Here is a 26,407-nt window from a genome sequence, read left to right as displayed (position 1 = left end):
TAAGAAGCGTGCCTCCGGCTGCCTCACACCAGTGTTGGGTACAGCTTTGAAGGGGTCAGAAATTCCTCAAAACCTATTCAACAGGGTATTGTGGTGCAGTGAGTTCCCCACCAGGCTACTTAGGCCTTTGTCCACTGCCTGAACCCTGAAGGCTGAGTGGCGAGCCAAGGTCACTGCCCGGTGGAGGAGCAGACATCCCAGTAACCTGGAGCCAGCCCGAGAACTGTCCAGGAGCTGGGGTAGGAGCAGAGGCATCCCCAGAACCTGGAGCCAGCAACCGCCCAGGAGAGCAGTCCCATCGCTCGTGGTCAGCAGCAAGCCAGGGAACCCACGCAGAAGCAGCTCGGAAGCTGCGGGGCTTAGTGCTGTCCTGTGGCTGTCCAGGCAGGCTGTGTCCCAGCCATTCTTTGATCTCTTGCTCCCTCCCAGTTTGGGCCGGGGATGGAGGAAACTGAATTCTAAAATTTTTATCGTAACAAGTATTAACTAATTTTATTCTTCTGTATAACAAACGACCACAGGCACAGTGGCTTGAAACGACACCATTTGCCGCCTCACAGTGTCTGCACAGGGTGGGGATTCGGTGTAGCCATGTGGGGACCTCTCTGTGGACCCACACGCCGCCTGCAAAATGTTGTTCCTGTGACCACAGGACAGAGGCTCCGTGTCCTTGCCGGCTGACACTGTGGCCACTGCCACTCCTCGAGGCCCCAAGTCCCAGCCCTGTGGCCCCTCCAACCTGGCAGCCAACCTCAGGGTGGCAGAAGAACCCTCTGGTATGGAGAACCTCTTTTTAAAGCTCGCATTTGACTCCATCAGGCCTGCCCGGGTAATAGATTACCCGGGCGGGGCAGGTGACAGGGCCAGGCTAGGCCCTCCTGTCCCTGTGTTGAGGGTGGGTGAGGAAGTCCAGGAACCACAGTCCAGCTGCAGCCCCAGCCCTGGGAGCCAAAGACGGGCCCAGCCAGAGGCCACTTGGGCACGAAGAAGGGTAGCAGCAGCTGGAGCTAAGAATGGCCTCTAGAAAGGGTCTATGCCAGCCACTCTCTCAAACGTGGTCTGTGGGGATGGGTTGGGGCCCTCCTGGATGCCCGCCTTACATTTGGACATTAAAGACAAAGGAAACGCCCGCCAGTCAAACCACCTCTGCCATTCTTCCTCTTCCGGGAGTGGCTGGGTTGAAGGCAGTGCTCGCGTTCGTGACCCTTTCTCTACGTCTGATTTGTCACAGATCCAACAGCATCTGGGATCTTCCTCTGAAAATCCCTCTCATTATCGCAAGGAATTCCTGCATATTACTCAGTCCTTTAATTTAATGTGGCATGGCATTTATATCATTCTAGCCTCCACCCTCACTCCTAATGAAAAAGGGCGCACCTGGTGTTCAGCTGAAACCCATGCAGATGAACTCCATAATCAAGCCCCTGTACAAAATCCAGTGGCCGATGATGCCATTCCCCGCAGAGACCCAGACTGGATTTACCATCAGGGAGACTGGCAGAGTCTGCACTGACGGAGCAGGAGCGTCGCCATCTTAGACAAGCATCACCACTGTAAGTTCTTGTTTAGAAACTGCCTAAATCCAGTCCCAAAACATCAGCCTAATGGCTAATGTCAGCATGACCTTAAACCACAAATGAAACCTCTGACCAGAGATGTGCCAACCCCGAGATAACCTCCCCTCCGACCAGAGACATTCCAATCCTGCAATAAGACTGTCCTCCACACAGAAACATTCCTAGCCTGTGATAAGCTGCCCCTCCCGGAACTCTTAAATACCCTTAGTCTCTAAGAGAAAAGGCTCCTGACTGAAATTGGGCAGAAGCCCCTCTCTGGTTTATTCTCCAAAATAAACCTGTCTTAGACTGTTGAGCTGCTTTTCGTGTTTCTTTCTTCTTTCTTCAACTCTTGCAATATCTATCACCATTCTTGTTATGGTTTCCTATTCCACATTGCAACCAGCCTTTAAGAAACTACAGTTTGTTGAGTTTTGCTGTTGTATAAAAAAAATCCGTATTTATTTGAGAAAGCTATTAACATACTCCCCTCTTTCCCATTCTATTAAACGTTTGCTAATAGTAAAATTGTTTGCTATTAAAAATTATTTTTCACTAAAATGCATTATTTAAGTTAACATACAAGGAGTGTATTGTTTATCTTAAATGAATTAATCCATAATGTTTAAGTTTCTGCTTTGGCTTCTAGGCTGGAGCGTGCTGGGGGGCTCCCCGGGGGGCTCTTCAGAGCGAGGGGGTCCTGAGGCCAGAAGTCTGGGAACCACTGCTGTGCACCGTTTGGCACAACACTAGCCAAGGCCCTTTGCAGAAATGTTCATCCCAGACCTGCAGCAGGAAAGACACAGCGTGAGTGGGGATGTCCTCTATTTCCAGAGGCAAGTAAGCCCCAAACTTTGACACTTGTCAGAGTGACAGGGTCCCAGGGGCGAGCTCTGGCTGATTTCAGCCTCAATGCAAACAAGGTCATTAATGGAGGGCAGCACATTACAAAGGGCAGCGTAATCCATGGTTTGTGGTCCATAGCACCAGAGGCAGGTGGGGAAGGTCAGGAGGAGAAAGCTCTACTTCTCACAAAAAAGTAGGGCAAAGAGAGAGATGACAGAATTAGAAAAATGTTCATCGTCCGCAAGGGAATAATAACCAAACCCAACAAGGATGATCCAGATGCTGAAATACTGGGTCAGATATTTTGGGGAAGGGGAGAGTCCTGAAGCCTCACCTTACCCCACAGGTGACTTGTGGATTTCTAAGGGGAGGAGCAGCTTTGCAAGGGGGATCCAGCCACTGGCACTGAGCACCCGGACGGGAGACTCTTAGGAAAAAACAGAAAAAGGAACCAGGGGAGTTTAGAAGATGCCATGGGGATGAGGGGCATGTCCCTTGAGGACCGTGCCAGCAGCGAGGCCATTCGGAGAGGACTTGAGAATGGCTGTGGTCACGGTCAGTTCAGGCCTGGTGGGCAGCTCTACAGCCTGATTTGGGGGAGTCTTCAGGCCATGAGTCTGCAGGCACAGAGACAGCCCTGTGTGTCATCTGTGGAGGCTGAAGAGGGTGCCCCTGGTGTCCACCTGGGCAGGGGGAGGGACCTGTTGGGATCAGGTGTAACTGTGAGAACAGCACAGTGGATGGGTGGTCTCTGCACCTGCGCGCGTGGAGGGGAAAGTAAGACAGGACAGGATGTGTCACGAAAAACATTGTCATGAGTTAAAAACGAGGCACGTACAACAATAGAAATCCTGCAAGAATGTATTTAAATAATACACTCTACTGTGTGTGACTGTGCATGAGAGACGAGTGGAATGGGAGTGGGGCACAGAGGAAAGAAGGAAGGAGTGCCGAGGACAGAATGGATGCAGATAAGGAGCGAGCAAGCCGGAGAAAAGGCCACGCATGCCCCCAGAACGATCCCCCGTGATGAAGGTTGCTGCGTGATCCACTCGGCCCCTGGGTCCCAGGAACTGACCACAGCAAAGAAGAAAGGAGGAGCTCCTGCGAGGGCAGGTGCCGGTGCACCATCGTCCAGACCACGAGACCCACACGTAGGTAAGAAGGTAAGTCTGTGTGAGAGCAGGACAAATGAAAACAAGTGAGACTCCTGTTACCTATGGTCCTGGGTGTGCTGACGTACAGAATTCCTCTCTGCAGGCTTAATACTATGTGCCGTGTTGGATTTGCTTACAACCTGCCTGTGGCATGAGGGCGTCTGAAAGAGAATTTTAGAATAAGTTGGACAGTGTCTGTCTCCTATCTAGAGACAGCCAAGTCCTTGCTGTTAGAAAGACTCAGGTGAAGCTGAAGAACAAAATCAAACGCGGCTATTCTTCCTAGTCCCGTGGGGCGTGACCTGGTGTGGGCTCGGCCTGAGGCCCCGTCGTGCATCAGGGCTCCGCAGAGACCACTTGGGGTTGGTTTTCCTTTTTGTTGTTCTCCACAGCTTTCTGCGGTGAGTTGGGCTGAAGGGAATTTGTTACTAAAGATAATCAAAGTGCTCAAGTGAGCACCAGGGCGCAACTCCCCAGGGGGCTGGCGTCCAGCCCGAGATGATTTGGTCACTGCGAGCAAAGCCGTTGTGACACGCTGTCTCCAGCTCGGCAGTTGTTCCCACCCCAGGTCCCCGCTGGGGGCACAGCAGCCACGGGGGGTCCTCTCCTGGGGCAGACCCATGGTGTATCCACCTGCACTGACACCACGGGCACCACTGCCCGCCCCTTGCAGCAACGGGGACACTGGTGTCGGCCCAAGTCCTTGTGGGGACGTCTCTGTGGCAGCCTTGGGGGGTGTCACTGTGGTGGCCTCGGGAATGTCACCTAAGCCATCTCTGGTAGCTGGTGGGAGGTTCCTTTCCATCTTTCCCTTCAGTGTGTGTCTTTACATAGTTGCCAATACAGATCCATAATTTTTGAATTTATTTAAAAGTGTAGTCAACATTGTTTGATGTGTAACATCCATATAGAAACATACATAAACCATAATGTCACACCTCCTGGAATTCTCACAAAATGCCGAGACCCCTGTAACCCACACCCGGAACGGGAAACAGCCCTCCCCAGCATCGCAGCCCCTCGAGGAGGCCCCCCCAACTCCGCCCCTCCAGTCACTCCAGGTTTTCTCTTACCAAGCTTCTGAAGGAGCTTCCTGGCCGTCCATCCTGACGGCAGCACAATATGCTAATAAGTTAACGGACCTCAATTAACTTAGCTATTCCTTTATTTGTGAACTGTTACGTTGCCTTAGGATGAACAGGGTCTTAAAGTCTTTGGTGTATTTTGCATTATTTTCTTATTTAGATTGAAAGAACTGGGGCTTTTGAGGCAAAGTCTACTACACTTAAAAAATACATGTTTATTGTGATAAAATACACATACTGTAAAATTTACATTTTAAAATGTAGAGTTCGTAAACCTAAACTCTGTCCCCATTAGACAGGAACTCCGCACCTGGCAGCCACCGACCATCCTACTTTCTGTCTCTGTGGCTCCGACTCCTCGGGGACCTCTCCTCAGTGCCACCCCCAAGGATTCGTCCTTCTGTGACCAGCTTATTTCACTCAGCATAACATTCTCAGCGTTCCTCGTGTTACAGCCTGTGTCGACTCCCCTCCTTTTTAAGGCTGAATCATATTCCATTTGTTAAAAGAAACACTTCAACTGAAATAAATTTAAAGGAGTTTAATTGAGCAATGAATGATTCATGAATTGGGCAGCACCAGCATCACCGCAGATTCCGAGAGACTCCAGGGATGCCTCATGGTCAGAACAAATATACAGACAAAAAAAAAAGGGGGGGAAGTGATGTATAAAAATCGGCAGAGAGGTACAGAATGGCTGCATTGGTTCCAGGTTGGCGTTTGCCTTATTGAAACAGTTTGAACACTCGGCAGTCTATGCGTGGTTGACGTATGGCCGCTGGGATTGGTCAAGACTTGGCCACTGTCACAGGCACAGACTCCTGAATTAGGTTTTCAGTCCTGTCTGCTATTAAGGTGGGTTACAGTTCGTCCACAAGGACTCAAATGTAGACGTCCTGGCATCCTTCGCCGGCCATATTTAGTTCGCGTTAGCACATTGCACTGTTTGTTCATTTGCATCATCTGTAGATGGACATGGTGCTGCTTTTGCCTTTTGGCTGTTGAATAATGTTGCTCCGGACGTGGGTGTACAAGCACCTGCTGAGTGCCAGCTTTCAAGGTCGGGGTTTATGCCCAGAAGTGGAAATGCTGGATCATATAGTAATTAAATTTGGGTTTCGTTTTCTGAGGAACTTTCACACCGTCTTCCACAACAGCTGCACCGTTTTTCATTCCCAGCAGCAGCGCACGAGGGTGCTCGTACCTCCTCATCCTCCCCAGCACTTATTTCTGGTTTGTGACAGTATATGATAATCATCCCGATGGTTATGAAGCAGCACCTCGTGGTTTAGATTTGCATTTCCGTGCTGATGAGTGGTGTCAGACGTCTTTTTGTGTGCCTGTTGACCTTTGTATATCTTCTTAGGAGAAATGTCCATTCCAGTCCCGTGCCCACTTTTGGGTTTTGTTTACCACGGCTTTTATAAACCAGTTCTACATCACATGAGCTGTGTGCCCCTGGTCTCTCCAAGTAGCTTACATTCTCTGAGCCCGAGGCATCTCCTAGGAATGAAGATGCCCTGTAAGCTCAACACCATTATTCACGCCTAAGACAACTAACACCAATTCCCCAGCTTTTGAGTGACCATAGGAATTATCACCAGAACACGACACTTTGGAAAGTGAATGAGTTGGGATTAATAATTATGCCGGAACAGCAGGTGTGAGCCAGAACCATCCCAGGCAGAACCATCGTGGTCACTTTATGTGATATCAACTCCACTCCGTTCCTGTTTGGATTTCCCCACTGTCCTCAGCACGTCTTTCCCACCAGCAGCCAACAACAGTCGGGCTCTGCATTTGGTTGCGGGCCTGTGTTGTCTCATTGATCTCTGTCCGCTGCTTCCCTAAAGGTGGTGACTGATGGGGCCAGGCCACAGTCTTGCTCTTATGGAAAGGATTCTCCCTCCATCACGTAACCTTTCCTTCTGCCAGCTGCGTTTCCTGCCACCGGAAGTAAGGTCTGCAGGCGTCGGATTCAGAGGCATGTGGGTGCAGGGTGAGCTCAGGGAAGGCGTCGGTGGGTGGCATGGAGCACCAGGGCAATCCCTTGTCTGAAGAGGTGACTGCAGAGCCGTCACTGGTAAACCCATGCAGAGATGCCTCAGCGCCCGCAGACGCTCTACCTCCAGGTCCCCGAGGCCTCGGCAACTGTCAACGGCCTTTTCCTAAATCAGTGCCTTCATCTGGGTTGCACAATAGTCGAACTAATTTTACCATTCCTGCCACATTTATTACCAAGCATTCTGTGAAAAAGGTATTTTCTCATCAAGAGGAGATGAAACAGTTTCTCTTAAGCAAGGAGGAACTGCTGAAGTCAATCCCTTTCCTCACTGATTTCCGAGTAAAGAGTTGACAATGATGTCGTAGTGGCCGCTGAAGGGAAGCGAGATGCCCTGCCCCTCCCACTGCATTTCAGCCTCTCTCCCCTCACTCTTCTCCCCCAACCCTGCCTGCCCCTCCCTCTCCATCTCAGCCTCTCTCTCCCCTTACTCCTCTCCCCCAACCCTGCCTGCCCCTCTCTCTCTGGCTCTCCTGTCCCCGCCCCCAGCTCTCTGGCTCTCTCCCTAATCCCCCTTCCCACTTCGTGGACTCCCAGGTTCTTCTTTGGCCAGGGAGCCCCTCTGGGCTGGCTCGTGCATCTTCTCCACCTGCCCCATTGCCAAGGGCACTTTCTTGCTCTGAAGGCCCCGAAGCCCCAGGCTCACCTGAAACTTTCCGTGCCCCAGAGCTGGGGTCAGCTGCTTCTCCAAGGAGCCCTGGGATGATATGTTTAAAGACAGATTTCAAAATTAGAATCAGTATTTTCAAAATCCCTTTCCCTCTTTTCCCACTCCCCCCCACCCCAGGGCCTCACAGCATCAGGCAGGTTTAGGAGATGAGGACCCTGTCAGCCCAGCGCCACTTCTCTTCCCAACCCTGGACTAACAGCTTAAGCTGGACCAGACATGAACTTAAGCCCAAAACAACTGACATTGACTTGCAGCGTCTGATTCAACTTAACTGGAATGCGGTATCCCTGTTGGCCTGAATCTAGCCATGGCAAGTGTGTGCGATAAGCCAGGGACTGTGGTTCCCCAACAACGCATCTTCCTGAAACCACTGAACCCGTGCAAGACTGGAGCTCTACCGTGCACGAACGAGGGCTGTTCTGCGTGGCTTCGTTGATTAACATCTGCTGTCATTTGTAAACTGTTTACACACCGCCGTGGCGACAGGACCCCAGATCTATCTCCCAGTCACACTCTCCTGGGCTCTCCTGGGATTTCACGTGGACCTTTCACCACGAATCGGTGAAGCCTCCTGCGGTGGCCGCGGCCCCTTGCTCTCCTCTCGCTTTGCAAGGTCAGGTCTGGGCTCTGCAGGCCTCGGAGCCCACAGCAGAAGAGACCGTTTTACCAGCACGCGCTGCAGGGCGGCTGCACCTCCTCAGGGTCAGGGTGGCCTGAACTTGCGTCCCGCGCCTCACGTTCTCCTCCTCTCCCGCCGTTCGGCTCGGCGCCGGCTCTGGAATCTGAGCGCGCTGGCACGGTTCCGTTGGCACGGTGCCTCCCTGGCCGGCTGCCTGGCTGCTTCCCTCTCCGTGCCTGGGGCCGGCCTCGGGGGCACCTGCAGTCACGGGGCGGCTGCTGCTGGGAGCTCAAGCCCATTTCATTCTCACTTTAGGAGGTGCCCATGTCCTGCCGAGGACGGTAACTGATGAAAAGCGATGAGGCGACAAGGGCCGCCCTTTCAGTGGCATCCGTGAGTCAGGTGTCAGCCCCCAGGGCAGGAAAAGGAGAGCCCGCTCTGCCTGCATTCTCCCCTGAGGCCGTCACTAAAGCTGGAACAGGGAGGCCCGGCGTGGACAGGGCCGCGGAGCCAGACCCCGGGACACAGCGCGGACTCGGCCTGGCGGAGGCCGGCATCGTCCTCGGCAGCACTGAGGGGGAAGCAGCTCCCTCCCGCGCAGAGAGGAACCCGGGCTCCACGCCGAGCCGCACACTCAACACACGTTCAGCTCTGCGCACTCCCGGCATGGAGCGAGCACCAAGACCACAGCCTGCCAGCCTCGTTCTTCTGAACGTGCCCCAAAGCCAAGCACGGGACGTGCAGGTCACACGCAGCGAGGGAGGCCGCCCCGTGGCCAGGTCACTCAGCAGGGAGGCCCCAAGTGGCCCAGGTCACTCAGCAGGGAGGCTCCACGTGGCCCAGATCACTCAGCAGGGAGGCCCCATGTGGCCAGATCACATGGGGTCACTCAGCAGGGAGACCCCATGTGGCCAGGTCACTCAGCAGGGAGGCCCCACGTGGCCCAGGTCACTCAGCACGGAGACCCCACGTGGCCCAGGTCACTCAGCAGGGAGGCCCCACGTGGCCCAGGTCATTCAGCAGGGAGGCCCCACGTGGCCCAGGTCACTCAGCAGGGAGGCCCCACATGGCCCAGGTCACTCAGCAGGGAGACCCCACGTGGCCCAGGTCACTCAGCACGGAGACCCCACATGGCCCAGGTCACTCGGCAGGGAGGCCCCACGTGGCCCAGGTCACTCAGCAGGGAGACCCCATGTGGGCAGGTCACTCAGCAGGGAGACCCCACGTGGCCAGGTCACTCAGCAGGGAGGCCCCACATGGCCCAGGTCACTCAGCAGGGAGACCCCACGTGGCCAGGTCACTCAGCAGGGAGGCCCCACGTGACCCAGGTCACTCAGCAGGGAGGTCCCACATGGCCCAGGTCACTCAGCAGGGAGACCCCACGTGGCCAGGTCACTCAGCAGGGAGGCCCCATGTGGCCAGATCACATGGGGTCACTCAGCAGGGAGACCCCACGTGGCCAGGTCACTCAGCAGGGAGGCCCCACGTGGCCCAGGTCACTCAGCAGGGAGACCCCACATGGCCCAGGTCACTCAGCAGGGAGGCCCCACGTGGCCAGGTCACTCAGCAGGGAGACCCCACGTGGCCCAGGTCACTCAGCAGGGAGGCCCCACGTGGCCCAGGTCACTCAGCAGGGAGGCCGCCACGTGGCCCAGGTCACTCAGCAGGGAGGCCGCCACGTGGCCCAGGTCACTCAGCAGGGAGGCCACCCCCGCCTGGCCCAGGTCACTCGGCAGGGAGGCCCCACGTGGCCCAGGTCACTCAGCAGGGAGGCCACCACGTGGCCCAGATCACTCAGCAGGGAGGCCGCCCTCGCCTGGCCCAGGTCACTCAGCAGGGAGGCTGCCACATGGCCCAGGTTACTCAGCAGGGAGGCTGCCCCTGCCTGGCCCAGGTCACTCGGCAGGGAGGCTGCCACGTGGCCCGGGTTACTCAGCAGGGAGGCCGCCCCTGCCTGGCCTGGTCCTGGGGTGCTCAGGCCCCGCCGCCCTGGGTGTCGGATGTTGCAGCTGCCGCCTTCCCCCTGAGGCCCAGCACCCGCTTCCCCAGGCCTAGTCCTGTCACGTCTCCTCCCAACCTGGGGCCACCGCTCCTCCCAGCCCTGACACCGATTCCTGGAAAGCTCGTGCTGGCGCCCAGCTGTCAGCTCACCTGCTCTGATGAGCCGTCCGCCCTGTGCAGCTGCTCTGTCTTCGTGTGGACTGATAGCACCAGGACTCATGGTCACGCTGCTCGGCCAGGGGCCACAGAGCCTTGGAGCCCCGTCTTCCTGCTCCTGCCTCCTGAGGGGATTGCTTCATGATCTGAGCCCACCTTCCTGCGGGAAGAGCTCAGAGCAGCCCGCGCTTGGCACCCCTTCCCCCCACCCTCGGGAGAGGTGCGGTCCTGACATCTGACAAAGGTGACAGCAGGGCTCATCTCTCCCCTGTGGACCCTCCCCCCAGGGCCAGGGGCTCTGAGCATTTCCACGATGCACAGGATACACCCACCCTGGAATTCTCTGTGCTTGACCTTGAGGATGGCACAGAATAAAAGAAAGCCCTGCTCTTAGCCAAGAAGCCAGTTTACCACACTCCGAGCGTAAAACCCCTTTTGCAAACTCTATTCTTGTTGTTTTCAGGGTGAAATGCAAAGAAATAGGTATGTGTTATTTTAACTAAATACTTGGTTATTCTAAAGACAGCTCCACTGGTACAGATATGCCGTCTCTTGCTCTCCCTGGATGCTGGTAGATGCTGGTGGACGGGAGGAAAACCTGGCCTCAGGTTCCTGCCCCCCATGTCTAAATTCATCCAGGCAATAAAGTGCATCTGTGTCTGTACAGGCAGTAACTCAGATCAGCCCTTCCACAGTGGCACACAGTTCCACAGAAAATCCTGTTATCAATAATAGCATCTGAATGAATTTGGGAAATCACCCTGCTGAGTGTAACATATTTGCACTAGTATGCAAATACCCTTGAACACACCCGTTGGAACTAATCCACTCAAAACTATGCAGAGATTATAGGCAGGAAAATGTCCTGGGTATAGATTTATGGGAAATGACAGAACTGCTCTCCATTTTGCCTTCAGAAAATTAGATTCCCAGTATTATATATTTGAATCTACTATCATTATGCAATTGTTAAATTTCCTTTTTAATTTTCATCTCTGAAATGTGGCTTTTGCCCAGTCATCAAAATATAAAATAACTGTTTCAATCACTTGCAAAGGAGCTTTCTTTCCAGTATTTTCAAAATGCAAAACATGGAAGTATGATTTGTTGTTCTGCATTTAAGATGCACTTTGGCAGTGGTGGGGCCAGGCCGGTGGCCACAGGGCTGCCCCGTGTTCACACGGAGTTCACACGGAGTTCACACGGAGTGCACGCTGGAGCGAAGCAGAGAACCGAACCAGCAGGTTCCTTCCTGGCTTCGTACTTGGGATTAAAAACCCCTTTTGTTCAGATGTCTGCTGTACTTTTTTTTTTTGCTTTTGTTTTCCTCTGGTGACCTCAGCCACAGGCAGCTGTGTGATTTGTGTCCAGTTTGGGACACAACTGTGTGAGCCCCACAGGCCCCAGCACCTCCCCTACTGTGACCTGGAGTCAGCGTCCTTGCCGTGGGCCTGACGTGTGGATGTGAGTGGTTTCCATTAAAGTGCACAGGACGATGGTGAGAGTCCATGCTGGGCTGCTGTCACGATACCCGAGACGGGTTCATCCGTAAAGAAAAGAAATGTATTTCCCATAGTTCTGGGTGCTGGGAAGTCCACGGTGAAGGGGCTGACGTTCTGGGGAGGGGACGCATTCAGGCCACAGCAGCCTTCAGGTGAGCAGGGTTGTGCTTTTCGCTGTCTCTGGTCTCTTCACAGCCTGTTTCTAAGATGCACATATGTTTTGCTGTCTGTGCCCCTCACGGTGGATTCTAGCTGCTGTCTGACCTGCCGTCGTTTGCATCGGCCACACTGTACGTTTCCATCGCTGTGGCAGAAACTGATCGTCCCCATGTCCATTCCGCCCTCCTCCGTTCACTGAGGCGGTGAGTTTTAACTTGCAGGTGCGCACGGCATGTAACTGTTCTGGCCAGTGAGGTCCTCAGGGAAAGCAAAGGCTGCAACTTTCAGGCCAGGCCCTTATGAAAAATCTGTCTACCCATCTCCCATCCCTCCTCCCATGTCCCCGTCTCCCATCCCTCCTCCCATCTACCCGTCTCCCATCCCTCCTCCCATCTACCCGTCTCCCATCCCTCCTCCCATCTACCCGTCTCCCATCCCTCCTCCCATCTACCCGTCTCCCATCCCTCCTCCCATGTACCCGTCTCCCATCCCTCCTCCCATCTACCCGTCTCCCATCCCTCCTCCCATCTACCCGTCTCCCATCCCTCCTCCCATCTACCCGTCTCCCATCCCTCCTCCCATCTACCCGTCTCCCATCCCTCCTCCCATGTCCCCGTCTCCCATCCCTCCTCCCATCTACCCGTCTCCCATCCCTCCTCCCATCTACCCGTCTCCCATCCCTCCTCCCATGTCCCCGTCTCCCATCCCTCCTCCCATGTCCCCGTCTCCCATCCCTCCTCCCATGTCCCCGTCTCCCATCCCTCCTCCCATCTACCCGTCTCCCATCCCTCCTCCCATCTACCCGTCTCCCATCCCTCCTCCCATCTACCCGTCTCCCATCCCTCCTCCCATCTACCCGTCTCCCATCCCTCCTCCCAGGAGCCGGAGTGCTGTGACGTGGCTGTAGGGAAGCAGCTTCAGCCTCAGGGAGAGACCGTCTGCCAGCAGTAGAGCAGGACTGAAAGACTCAGAGTCCAGCTGGCCCCGTGGGCAGGGCCCCGTCTCCCCTGAACCTGTTACCCCACAAATGCAGCTCCCCTGATGATGACACTCCCTGATAGCACAGAGAAGTCCTGGGAGCAGCCATAGGATGTCACCTTGGGAGACGGTGGGGAGCGTTTCTGGGGCTCATCCAGGAGAGGGGGCCGGCCTGACCCCATGGGGGCTGCCAGACAGCTTCCCGGGTCGCCTGGACCCATTCACCAAGGGTCCATTCGTTTGTACTTTCCCTCCTAGCAGACCCACTGTGCTATCTGCTGCCTTCCCAGTGTTACTCACTGTTTCCTTTTCAAATTGCAAGTCCTTTTAAAATAAAAATAATCATTTATTTTCAAATTGCAAGTCCTTTTTAAATTATCCTACACACAAATGTCTACCCTTGTGTAGGTCCAGTGCCAAGGTAAAATTCACTCAGACTCCTGACCCTTGTGTAAGTCCAGTGTCGTATAATTCATTCAAACTCCTGCCAGACCCTCCTCTTTTCCTAATTCTGGATTTCATTAAGAACACAGACTCAGCATCCACGTGGTAAGGTTCACGCGTTGTTAGTAACAGTTGTGGTTCAGAGACAACCAGTGGCACGACAGGACTCACTTCCTGAGAGGTAGGATCCCTCCCCCTTGTGATCCAGAAACGGTTACGATGACCCCACCTGTCTCTGAAAGAGGGCATGTAACCGCCGCCAAGGGCACACCGAGGGCCTGAGCACGACTCCCACCGCCTGCGTGGACAGGCTACCCCAATACGCTCAGCCTTGGCGTCCGCACCTGAACAGTGGGATGACGCTCTCCCTCACGGGATTTTGAGAAGGATTAAATGAAGACCCTGTAGGAACCTGGAGTGCTCGGTAGGCCCTCGGCACAGATGAACTGACGTGAGTTGCGTTGCCACGTGACTTCTGGGATGAGCCTGTTTCCCAGCATGACCGGGTGTGGGCGGCACACTTCTGCACCCCTGGGGCACCGGGTTCACTGGACACTCACCGGAGGCACCAGCAGGGAATTTGCAGAGGTCACGTGTCGCCTGCATTGTTCACAGCAGGCACCACCAGGCCCTCCTTTGCCGTCTTCTTCATGACAAGCAGGTGCAGGGGCAGGGGAAGGCGGGGCTCTGACACGCCTCCTCGTGGACGCGGCCCTCAGTGAGAGTGGGGCTGCGGCTTGCACGGCTCCCTCAGCATCCAGCCTCACAGAAAGGGCTCGGCCACGGAACCCAAGGACAGGCTGGTGCTGTCAGGACGTAGTTCATCTGCCTGGCACCTTCCATCAGTTCCCCCCGATGCCAGTTTTATTACTTGGGAATAAAATGCAGTTTCCAAAATGGATTTCTGTTCTGCATTTAATTAAACACCAGTTTAGGCAAATTTCCCAATTTTTGTGAGAGCTAAAGATTTTTCAAGGACTTAAATTGTTACTCTTGGTAGGATCATTTTTTTTTTTAATCTACAGAGAATCACCCTGAATACATATGGCTGCTGTAGGCACGGAAAAATGTTCTTTTTTCTCCTTTTAATTAGAGCTTTTGAATCGCTCTATCAGTTTTTCTCAAAGTCACTCTAGTTTGTGACAATGGGAAGCCGGTTTGATAAACATGGTCTCCTGCTTGAGTCTCATAACATTTGGTTCATGGAGACGTCATTAAAACTCTGCTGAGGAGCAAGCGAGTTTTGATCACTTTTGATGATGGCCGCCATCTTGCAAGGCCAATGCCAAACCTTCAGAGAAAGAATTACAACAGCTCCTGCTTTAAACAATCCGTGTTTCTCCACTGCACGTCATCCTGGAGTAACTGCGTGTTGGAGATAAACGAGAGCAGCCAGTGCCAAAAACATGCATCTCAGTGCATCTCACGGATGTGCAGACGTGGCACTCAACGTGCAGAAATGCCTGATGACCCAATTAGCACCGGTTCCCTTTCAGAACAGAAGGAGCCAGTGGGGGCCAGACGTGAAGTGGATAGCAGGGCTGGGGCTGCGGTGAACGATACCAGGAGCTGAAAGTCCTAGAAATTCAGATTTCTGGGCTGGGCACCATGGCTCACGCCTGTAATCCCAGCACTTTGGGAGGCTGAGGTGGGAGGATTGCTTCCAGGAGTTTGAGACCAGCCTGGGCAGCAAAGCGAAATTACAGAAATTCAAATTCCCGCCAACTCCCAAGCCTCCACGGTCGCCTCCCTGACACCACGGTCAGCCATGCCCTGGACTGGGTCAGCGCTGGGGGAACGACGGCAGGATGGCTGCAAGTCTTTCACAGAATTCCTTCAGAAGAAAGAGGAGGGTTGGGGGGACAGCAAGGACAGCACGACTCTGCCGTCAGGTTCAAGAGATTTACCTTTTCAAGCACAGCTTCAGGCATGCACTGTTTTCTAAATAATCAAATCATCTTTTACATTAAAAATACCAGAATAAACCCTGCTTGTGTAATTTCAGGGGGACAGTTAGATTGAAAGGTTTATTTTTAGTAAAAAAAAAAATTTTTATTACTACCACGTGAATTATTTTAGTTGACACTTTGTTCAAATTCTTTAAAAAATAGTAGGACGATAGCCATAGAGAACAATAAGTACCAGGTATATAATCCACTGACTGCTAAAGCCCCAGATTTGAGTTTTATTTTTTTTTAACTCTGAGATATCTAACGATATAGAAGTACTATATTACTATGTTAATTTTAGATATTTATTAGATCTACTATGTTAACTCTAGATATTCCTTAGATCAACCCAGGTTTGCTCCTATTAAGAGAATATCAGAAAGCAAATTTTCAAAATAACCTCAGACTGTACTTTTTTACAATATCAGATTTTTAAAATTCTTCAGTATTATACCCCAAATTATTATCATTTTTAAAGTATATACTTAATGTGTTCTTCAAATTTAGATTGAAAGTTTTTTCAACAACAGGAAATCGTTTTGGGGCAAAGTCCACGAGGCCCATTTCCGGTGGGGATCTCCTTGCAGGTGCGTCCCGATGCAGGGACAGCGCATCTGTGTGGTCACAGCTCAGCTCAACGCAGACTCAGTGCCAGCCGAGGGGAAGGGGCCTTCCCTGCCAGGGGCCGCACCCGCCTCCCTCCCGGGGTGAATGAAGCTCAGTTCACGGCTCTGTGTGGAATTTGCCTCTGAAATCCCCTCACCCTGACTCAGGCCTTTGATAAACATTTCATTTTTCAGAAAGCAAAGAGGAGAGATTACAGCCGTGACCAGCCCGTGGGAGGAGGCGGATCTCAGTTCTTCTGGTCCTGGGCCCCGTGGCTCCCGCCTCCGAGACAGCGGACAGCGTGTTCGGGGCCCGGCCTCCCGCGAGCGTTCAGCACGTGTTGGGCTTCTGGGAAGTGGGTGCAGGGCTGAGCCCGAAACGCACGTGTGGGCGTTGCCGGTAAACCTTGCCCCACTCACCCCAGGTCCACTCGGGAGCCCCAAGACCCGCTGCGGGGAGAGAAGTGTTTGGACAGGTGAGCGACGCGTGTGTCATAGAACGGGTCAGGCTGGACGTTTTCCTCCTAAGACCAACACTGGGGCAGAGAGGGAGAGACGCAGCTGGGCCCTGAACGCCACTCATGCAGCGCCTGGAAGGCACTGGGGTCCCGTTAACCTGCTGCAGGTGATTCTCTGTGTCTGTGGCTGGAGGTTAGCCTTGTGTCACATTACATTCTCATTAGAAACAAAATGAAAATGAAACACTTAAAGCATCTACCAGAACAGAATTCGGCCTGGAAAGCGTGGCCTTAGCTGACAAGTGAGTTGTGCTGTTTGATTATCATGAGTAAGCTCCTCTTTCATAGTAACATCTCATTAAAGAATCTTCCTTGACTTTGACAATTTTTCTGGGTCACAAGCCAGAAAACACCACCTGTGGGCCCCAGCGAGAGACTGAAATTTACAGACGACGGCCACAGCACATGGGAAGGAGGAAGGAGCCGCCCTCCGCAGAAGCCCCGAAGCCAGAGCCTGCCGCAGGCCAGACAAGCAGGAGGCCAGGCACTCGCTTTAGGATGGGGCCAGACAAGCAGGAGGCCAGGCACTCGCCTTAGGACGGGGCCAGACATGCAGGAGGCCAGGCACTCGCTTTAGGACGGGGCCAGAGAAGCAGGAGGCCAGGCACTCACCTTAGGATGGGGCCAGACAAGCAGGAGGCCAGGCACTCGCTTTAGGACGGGGCCAGGAGGCCACACAGTGATTCCTGCAGCAGTGGCCCCATGAGGCCAGGACTTGACTCATAACAGACACCTTCCCGGATTTTTGTCCCTACTTAAAATGTAAGATCAACTGGAGAAAGCCCAGGCGCCCCCTCGCCGAGCCCACAGGACTCCTGGAGCGCCTACCCTGCCCCGTCAGGCCCTGTCCTGGTGCTCAGGGGGCTGCATCCCACTGGGGGCACGATTCCAGGTGTTTCTCCGGGTGCTCAGTCCGTGCCTCCTTTTTCTGTCATGTGTCTTATCATCTTGAGTATAGCATCTAGTTATAAACTTCATTTTCAAATCTGAATCCTGCTTCCTCACTACAATAAAAAGAGACAAGAGGAAGTTGTGTCTATAACCGTCCAGACAGCCCTGGGGAGCCGCCCCGTGCCTGACACCACATCCCACAAACTCCCGAAATCGCGGGTGGCTCTCGGTGACGTTCCAGACGCCATCCCACCGGTCAGAGTCCCCAGACAGACGTGGAGACCAAGTCCATCCCTTGAGGAAGGCTTGGTGGGAATGTGGTTTTCAGAGGTGTGGGGGTTGGGGGAGTTGCCAGGGCCCAGCCAGCAGGGGCAGGAGGGGCAGGGCTTCGACCCAGGGCCCTGCACGCTGGTGACCATCAGTGCCCCCGTCACCGTGACAGTCCTATCCCCAGTCTGCAAAATGTCCCCGGATGGCGCGTCCCATGAGAGCCGGGCGATGGAGCGGCTGGAATGTGCCAGACTCTGAGGCACCCGGGGGTCAGCCTTTCCCTCCGGTTGGTCCCCCTGCACCGCAGCACAGCCTGCCTGGCGAACACAACCTGCGCCCTGCCGGCTTCCCGTCCCTGCTGCGACCCCATCACTGCAGCAGCGTCTCATGCCAGAGAACTCGCAGGAGTCACACTCAATGTTTAACGAGAGGCAGGATGTGGGTGCCGGGCGCGAAGCAGTCCCGGCTGTGGACAGGAGATGGTCCAGGCTGTGCCAGGCAGGGTGCCTTCCCCCGGACCTTGAAGGGCACCTGGTGGCCTGGGGCTGTGAGAGGCAGGGGTGCTTATCCATCGGGACTCTTCCCGTAGCAACAGGGAAGGCCCAGCAAAACCGCACAGTTTGCTTAGGGCCACGTTCCAGCACGTACCTCGGCGTCTCCCACCTGCACACTCAGTCAGGGGGCCGCAGTCTCCTGTCCAGCCCCACCAGCCTGAGGGATTCCTGTTCGTTACCTGGAACTGCCTGCCACAGGTGCGAGGGCAAGAGACAAGCCACTCGATTTTCCGGCCCCCAGTCCTGTAGACGTCCCGGGTGTGCTCACGTGTTGGTTCTCACATCCACCCTCTGAGCCGGTGAGAACTCACAAGACGAGAGCCAGCGTCTCACAAGATCAACGCAGACCAGTGCGTTTGTGGGATGATGAAGACCCCCTAACAGACGTGCCAGGGGGCTGATTGCTATGAAATACTCAACTGCGGTTTCTGTAACTTAAAAAAAAAAAATTCCACTTTGGGAGGCTGAGGCGGGCGGATCAGGAGATCAGGAGATCGAGACCATCCTGGCTAACACGGTGAAACCCCGTCTCTACTAAAAATACAAAAAATTAGCCGGGCGCCGTGGCGGGCACCTGTAGTCCCAGCTACTTACTTGGGAGGCTGAGGCAGGAAAATGGTGTGAACCAGGGAGGCGGAGCTTACAGTGAGCCCAGACCCCGCCACGGCACTCCAGCCCAGGCGACAGAGCAAGATTCCGTCTCAAAAAAAAAAAAGTCCAGACCATGATATTCTTTTTAGGGACGTTCTTTGCAGCAGTTCCCCTGCTAAGATGAATTAGAGCAAAGCAAATTTTAGTTAGCAGTGTGCATTCCCGACCCGGGGCCGTGATGGACACCAGTGCCTCCGCCCGGGCCAGTCGCGTTCAGTGCTGGGGTGGTGGGCCAGTGTCTAAGGAGGGCTGGTGAAGAATCTGCACACGCCCCTTCTTGTATGTGCTCATCCAGAGTGAAATCACCTCTGGGCTTTCCCTAAGTTCTCCTTGAATCAGGAACCTGCAAGGGCACAGTCTGCCTGGCAGGCCGTTTTCACACATGGTCTCCCACCGCTCTGAGCAGGTGGCAGCTGCAAATCTATTCTTTCAACATTTAATAGCTGCCTCCTTGGAAAAAGCTTTGACCTGAGACCAGTGGAGACTGGAGGACGAGATGGGGTCAGAAGAAACGACTACGTGCGGCCAGAGGCACCGAAGGGTTTTGGCCGGCACGGCGTGGGGGCGTTGATTCTGATGAGGTCTGGGCAGGGACCGGAGAGAGCTTCATGGAGGAGGCGGCATCTGAGATGAGCCTGGAAAACACGGAGCAGGAGGGCAATCGTCAGGCGGGGAGGGTGGGGGAGGGTCCTCCGGGAGGACCCGGGCGTGACGGCCACTGTGTTCTCCACAGGTTAGATCACGCTCAGACACGCCGCCTCCTCCCAGTAAAATTAATCAAGAGATATTGTTAAGCTGTAATTTGAATAATCTGTGGGGAAAGTTCTTTAGCTGTGGAATGAGAGAGACCTTTGAGGAAATACGTTACGATACAAGCTATTAACCTTTACTAAGCTAATTAAAGCCAGCCGGGGTTAAAGCTGTCAACGACTTCCTTGAGATTACTCCTTAAGGGGACTTGGAGATTTCTTTTTCTCCTTTAATTTTTAATTTTGAAAATGAGGCCCTGTAAACACGGCTTATATTTGGCCACTAAGGGGCCTCCTAAATGGCTGATTTCTGTTTAACGTATGAAAATTGTTGGCTGTGGCATTATTAATTACACACAGATTTCCTCCACTAGAATTAAGTGAAGGGAATTTGAAAAATCCACTTGTGGTCAGACTCCAGCAAATGACCCATCATTTTCCACTGGCGTCTCTGTTTCTGTGTAAAACTATAGATTAAATGCCAAGTCCTCTGCCTCCACCTGTCCGGGGTAAGCAAGGAAATGTCAACCACCTCCAGAAGTGAGAGGCTGGGAGTGGTTCTGGGAGGCGCTGACTTGAGTTTTCTCCTAATAACTAGGGGTCGGTGAAGCATCCGGGCGAATCCCACGTGAGGTCGAAAAGTGAGCTGAACTGTCCTGCAGTGTTTTGTTGCATTCCACACCCCCCTCAAAACTCACTGACTCTGGAAGTCTTAATTGAAACAAAACTGAGATTTTTAAGAAAATTAACAATTTCTGGTATTTTCAGTTGTCCGGTGTTTCCAGCCTTTATTGGCTCTTGTCAAAATCAAATTGGAAGAACTTCAGTCCCAGCTGCACCCAACGTGGGAAAGTATTCCAGGCCTATTCCCAAGGAGCCAACACCTAAGACATGGACTCAGGAATCCCATAACCTACGTGGACTCTTTCCAGCCACACATTCTCGGGCACGTGCAGCTCATCACCTGGAGTGCCCAGATCCTTGCAGGGCAGCTCCCTGTGATCATTTCAGGTGATTCTCTACATCTGCAGCTTGAGGCTGGCCTCATGTCACATTACATTCTCACTAGAAACACAACAAAAATGAAATACTTGAAGCATCTACCAGAACAGAGTTAGGACTGGAAAGCAGCCGTCTTAGCTGACAAACAAGTTGTACCATTTGACACTCATGGGAGTAAATCTCCTGTTTCATAGTAAAATCTCATTACAGAATGTTCCTTGACTTTGGCAATTTTTCAGGGTCACAAGCAAGAAAAAAACATCAGCAGGCGGAGAGAGCTCAGGCTGCCACCGGGGCTTGTGTGTCAGCAGCTCCAGAAAGGAACTGGGATGTGAAAAGTTCAGCCGAAAGAGAAAGAATTCACATTTTTGCTGTGAAAAAGGAGCACCTGCTGCCTTTTCATGAGGACCTTCCCACAGAGGTCCCTCGACTAGGTGGCATTCCACTCCGTTTCTTGTTTATCTGCCACTGACGGCTTCCATGTCTAAGGCAAGTATTTCAGCCCCCTCAGTTTCTTCCTCTGTAAAATGGGGATGGCAGCCGCGTGCTACAAAATGAGCCACTCCCCATCAGGGCTTGGGGCACGTCATGGGCACACACAGGGCACGCGTGCGGCAGCTTTTAGGGACCATTATTCTCCTTTGTCTCTTGAGACTCTTACCTGGAAACACAAGCTCAGGAAATAAGAAACGTAATTAAGGCCAGGAGGCTAGTAAACAACAGAGCTGGGACTGAAGAACAGGGCTGCCTCTGAGTCCAGGGTGCTCTGTGTGTCTGCGAACCGGATTGGTGGCTGACGACAGGCAGGCTTTTTGATATTTTGTGGAATGCCCAGAGTGACAGCCCAGAGGCTCCGAGTTCTTAGTTCAAAGTTCTTTTCAAATCATCTCCTCATTTATTTCTCTATCACTTCTTCTAGGAAGATATTTCATCCTGATCGTATGCATTGAAATTTGCAGCCTGGGCAGAATAGACAGCATGACCTGGGATCACAAAGACGCTCAGTGATGGGACGAGTGGGAACACAGCTGACCCTGGGGTCACAAAGACCTCGGTGATGGGATAAGTGGGAACACAGCCTGCGCTTCAGACCCAGATCCAAGTGTCTTCATCTGAGCAGAAAAAGCAGAACCCAAGACCAGGGCTTTGGGGCATTTCCAGCTTCCCAGATGGGGAAGGCCAGTGCCAGGTGGCCACGCTGGGCACATTCACGACCTCAGCAGCACCGACCGTGGTCTTCAGTGAGGCCTGCTTGAGATACGGCTTCCGTTGCAGTGTTGTGGGCAGGTGGGGCAGTGGTGACTGGCAGGAGGGCAGTTGTGAAATGCCCCTGGAAGGATAAGCGTTTGTGGGTTCAAAACTGTCTTGTCAGGGGGGAAACGAGTGTGGGTCAGAACAAGGCCAGGAGGCAGCGTCCACTGAGCAGTGATTGTGCACCAGGGCAGCGCGTAACCGCCGTGGCCTTGCTCTGCAACGACGACAGGCCGGGGTCAAAATGGGGCTTCTGGGTCAATGCTGACGTAGTGAAAGGGTGGAACGGCTTCAGGGATAAGCACGTTCAGGTGGGTTAGACACACCTCCTGTGGGACGAGTGATTGCAATTAACTGTCATAAGGCAGGAGACACAACTGCAACTTAAATTATCCACAAGCAGCATCGTGAGCTGTTTGCAAAGGGAGTTTCCATCGCAAGACAGTTTCACTGTATTTAAGTGAGATCCTGCCCTTGTCCACGATCACAGCTCAGTGGACACCACCTCCGTGGCCTTGTTCTGACCCACACTCTATTGCCTCCTGACAAGACAGTTTTGAACCCGCGAACCTTCCCAGGTGCATTTCATCAACTGCCTTCCTTCCAGGCACGACCGGCCCACCTGCCCACAGCGATGGAAGCCATATCTCAAGCAGGCCTCCTCACCGAAGAACACGGCCCGTGCTGGCTGAGGGCGTGGCTGTCTGGCGCTGGGCTTCCCATCTGAGCCCCGGGAGTGTTGGAACTGCTCCAAAGCCTGGTAAGCAAGGTCTTGGGACCCTGGGAGGCTCTGGAATTACAGATGTAAGCAAAAGATAAGAAACGCCAAGGCAAGGACGAGGCGCCCCGCACGTGGTGGGAGCTTCTATAGGATGCTGGGCCCTTTCCCGGCAGGTGCTGTGCCTGGGTTGCACTCCCACAGCCTGACTGCTGCCCCAGGTCATGGACGTAAACGACTCAGGACCTCCTGGAGAGCAGGCTTCTGTATAAAGTCGTTATTTTGCTTCCTCACCAAATCCTGCACCCGCAAAGCACAGTCCACAGAACTTAGGGACGTGTTAAAGATGCGTCTGTTGAATCAAAGTCCTCAACAGAAAGCCTGGCCCCTGCAGTGACCCGAGCAGGCTCCGTGTTGAGAGCAGGCTCCGTGTTGGCTGCTCTGCCCTGGCACAGCTGGTGACTACAGGCGGGTGTGGACGTCAGGCAAACACGGGTTGGACTCCCAGCTGCTCTACTCCCCAGCTGAGCGGCCGTGCTCCTGCGGCAGGAACTGCCAACGCTCCCCAGCTTTCCTGGGCACACAGTGGGGCTGTTTCCTACCCCACCAGGTTCTGTGGCCCCGTGATGTCGTCCTAACAGCAGAGCGCCCCACACAGCTTCCCTGCCCTCTTCTCTTGAATTCAGCATCTGCAGTGACCGTGAGCAGGGCCAGACAGCAGGAGCTGGGCCCTGGACGCCTCCACGGGAGAAACAGCCAGAACAGGGATGTGGGGCTCTGCTCCTAGGCCAGCCGGCTCTGTGGGGATGCAGAAATCCACCCCAGGAGTGGCAAGCTGCCCTAGCAAAACCCCGAGCACACGGTGAGGATGGAATGCCAGGCAGCGTGAGAGGAAACACACAGGGCTGGAGGAATGCCCAGCTCAGAAGCTGCAGGATCAGGCACAGCCACGGCTTTCACCCACTCAGGCCACTGAGGTCCCAGGGCGGCAGCTGTGGGAAGCAGCTGGGCATGCAGGATGCCAGGGACGAGGCTGTTGCTTGCAGAACCTCACCGGGTGTTTCACAGAACGAGTGCAGCCAGATCCAGCCTGTTTCCAGCAGGGCGAACACAACTGCAGAGTCAGAAGCTGCAGCCCCGGCAGGCCCAGAGAAGCCACAGTGGCTGCAGAGAGAAGAGAGAAGCAGAAACGTGTGGTCAGCATTCAGGCGACAGGAAGCGGCTATGGTGTGGTCACTGCACAAGGAACTGACTTGGTCAGGTGGTTTGGACGCCTTGGGTGCGTTTGGAATCTGGCTTAAAGTCCTGAACCAACCCTCAGACACTGCAGAAAGTGGGCTGTGCAGTCTGGGGAATGCTGAGAAGGTGATTCCCAACACGTGGCCTGGAAGTCATGGAGGACTCTGGACGGAGCAGAGCGGAGAGCACCCCTCCTGGGAGCACATCTGTGGCCTCATCAGGGAGCTGCCTGCGGGGGCTAGGTCTGCACCGTTCCTGCCCAGAGGTCGCAGTGTGGGAGGCTGCACAGCCACTGCAGCAGCGACCCTTCGTTTGGACTGGGCTTTTGTTGCAGGCGTCCTGTCTGCTGTTCTGCATTTGGTGGGACAGGGCTGAGGGTTTGGTGGACAGGGCTGAGTGGAGCGCTCCTGCTCAGTGCACAGGCGTCTGTCCATGAGGAGACTGTTGGGCCCACGTGGGGCAGAACTCACGCAGATGCCCCAATTCTGAGCTAACCCGGAGAGAGGAAGGCACTCTGGGCTGTCTCCTTTGGGAAAAGCTAAGAGTCTTTTCTAGGAGGGAGGAACGATAAAAAGGCATCCGTGACCAGAAGGACAGTCTCTAGCAGAAACCATCAGTGATTTCCACACATCCCAGGCCTTGGCTCCCTGGTTGCGGCTGCACCCAGTTCCCAGCTGACGTGCAACCCCACGTACTCAGGCAGCTGAGCTTCAGGTGGGCTGTGCGCGCCCAGCTCGGCTCAGGGCGGTGGAGGTGGCCGGGGCCCAGGGATCCAGCCTCCTTGGACCGCCCCAGACATTAGCCCCGGAGTGAGTATTTTCCGCGGAGAATGCTATTAACAGGATCCCAGCTCTTGCATCCCTGAGGGACGGCATGAAGGAGCCCACAGCCTCTCTGCACCGCGTGGCCCTGGCAAGGTGCAGGTTTGCGCTGTTCCTCCCGAGGCGGAAGCCTTCTCGCTCTGGTTGAACGGCCCGCAGGGTGAGGAATCACCGCACCTGCCCCGTAAGAGCCGCTTGCAAGTTAAATGGGGTGAACCCTTGAAGGGCCTGCCGCTCTTTGGATCCAGAGTTTCGGTTGACCGCACACTTTGGTGAGCCAGCGGTCCCTGCTGTGGGGCGCAGCACGCATGTGGACTGCAGACTCCCACGGACACACACACGCCGGGGGAGCGTCGGCCCCACTGGATGGTGCTCACACCCCGTTGCTGGAGCCTCCAGGGGCCCTGCCTGAGAAGCCAGTCATGACAGGTGAGTGTGAGGGCGCCGGGGCGGGTTGCTGGGCGTCCCTGGGCACATCCCGCAGGGTCCTCTGGCAGGTCGGGGCCGGGCCGGCCGCTGCATCCAGGTCGACCGCAGCTGTGCCGCCTGCGGGCTGTGATCTGGGCTCCCAAGACCACCCGTGTATGAGGGAGGACAGGTCGGGGGCTGGGCGGGGCGCTGGTTCAGGTGAACCCTCTAGACAGCCCCGCACACAGCCAGCCTTGGCCGTCACGATTGTTAGTGGGGCTGAGCCCGGCGGGGACTTCGGAGGGAAGCTGAGGCTGGTCCCGACGGCCCGGGCTTGGCGTGCGTCTTTGCACCCAGATAAACCCGGGTGAGAGGCCCCATCACAGGCTGAGACGCCTGTCTTCTCCGTGGACCTGACGCGACTCGAGGGAAACTCCTAAGTTCGGACGTGCATTTCCTGGCTCTTTCCTGAGGCTGAGGGACCTGTCCTCGGGGGTTTCCTGGACAGAGGTCACCGGGAAACGTTCACAGGGAGAGGCAGAAGCGGCCACGCCCACTCTTTTTTAGCGAGTGGCTCCGGCAACCCCTTGAGTCCACGTCCCTGAGTGTCCAAGGCCTGGGACATCCCCAGGTGCGGTTTGAAGCCACGGGTGGCTGCAGGAGGAACTCCGAGGGCCGCCTGATCCCTTTTCCCTCCTTCCTTCCCCAGAGGCACCGAGAGGGCAGCCGCAGCCCCAGCCCAGCCCGGCCCCCGACGTCCTTGCGGGAGGCTGCCCTGCTACCTGCTTCCTGGGAGGGGAGAGGCCATAGAGCTGCAAAACCCTTAAGAGACAAAAAAGAACATTTCCCTGACTTTCTGAGGCTTGACCTGGGCTGCTTAGCGGGGCTGGGAAGCGCAGAGTCTCCTGGACGCCATGGTCATCCCGCGTGGGACTCAGTCACAGCGGCCCCCTCACACCCGGACCCGCTGAGCGGGTGCCAGGGACAGCCCCCAACCCATCCTCAGGGCTGCTCTGCCAGCTGTCCTGTGCACACAGTGGGCACCTGCCTGCCTGGCACTGTGCTTAGAGCTGGAGTGAGCCGCACACAAACCTGCTGTTGAAGGTGCCAGCCCGACGGGGTGCAGACTCTCTTCCAGACCCTGCTTCAGTGTTTTGGGGGTGCGCCCCGGAGTGGAATTGCTGGATCCTGTGGCGATTCTATGTTTACTTGTTTCAGGACCTTCCACGGTAGCTGCACCATTCCACATTCCCGCCAACAGTGGACGAGGGTTCCAAGTGCTCCACATGCTCCAGGGACATCCCGTGCCTTCCCTGTGTTGTTTCCATAGCAGCCATCCCAGCGGGTGAGGTGAGCACCGTTTCATGGGCTTATCAGCTCTGCGTGTGTCTTCTTTGGAGAAATGTTGATTCAAGTCCTTTGGCCATTTTTGAATCAGGTTTGGTTTTTTTGAGTTTTAGGAGTTCTCTATAGATTCTGGTTATTAACCTCTTATGAGATGCATGGTTTGCAAATATTTCCCTCGTTGTGTGCTCTGCCGTTTTAC

The 26,407-nt window shown here is 54.6% G+C and overlaps 1 protein-coding gene across 8 annotated transcripts in view; it reads left to right on the top strand.

Moving 5' to 3' along the window:
- The window catches only part of ERICH1 (glutamate rich 1), a 107,571-nt gene that overhangs the window by 63,342 nt on the left and 17,822 nt on the right, over window positions 1-26,407 (top strand). For 2 of the 8 annotated variants that reach the window (XR_013397014.1, XR_013397010.1), the window contains 3 exons: window positions 1,344-1,553; window positions 2,206-12,016; window positions 12,693-13,148. The exons of 1 other annotated variant lie outside the window; for it this stretch is intronic. Coding sequence is in view for 1 of the 7 variants with exons in the window: in XM_077942903.1 (XP_077799029.1) it covers window positions 1,344-1,513 (170 nt within the window). In the remaining 6 variants the exon portion in view is untranslated. Of the gene's footprint in view, window positions 1-1,343; window positions 1,871-2,205; window positions 12,017-12,692; window positions 13,149-26,407 lie in introns of those variants that run through there. 5 more of the 8 variants (XR_013397017.1, XM_077942903.1, XR_013397011.1 and 2 more) reach the window with 4 other exon arrangements.

This window comes from Macaca mulatta, chromosome 8 (genome assembly GCF_049350105.2).
Source record: "Macaca mulatta isolate MMU2019108-1 chromosome 8, T2T-MMU8v2.0, whole genome shotgun sequence".
NCBI lineage: Eukaryota > Metazoa > Chordata > Mammalia > Primates > Cercopithecidae > Macaca > Macaca mulatta.
This window is presented reverse-complemented; position numbering and strand designations above follow the sequence as displayed.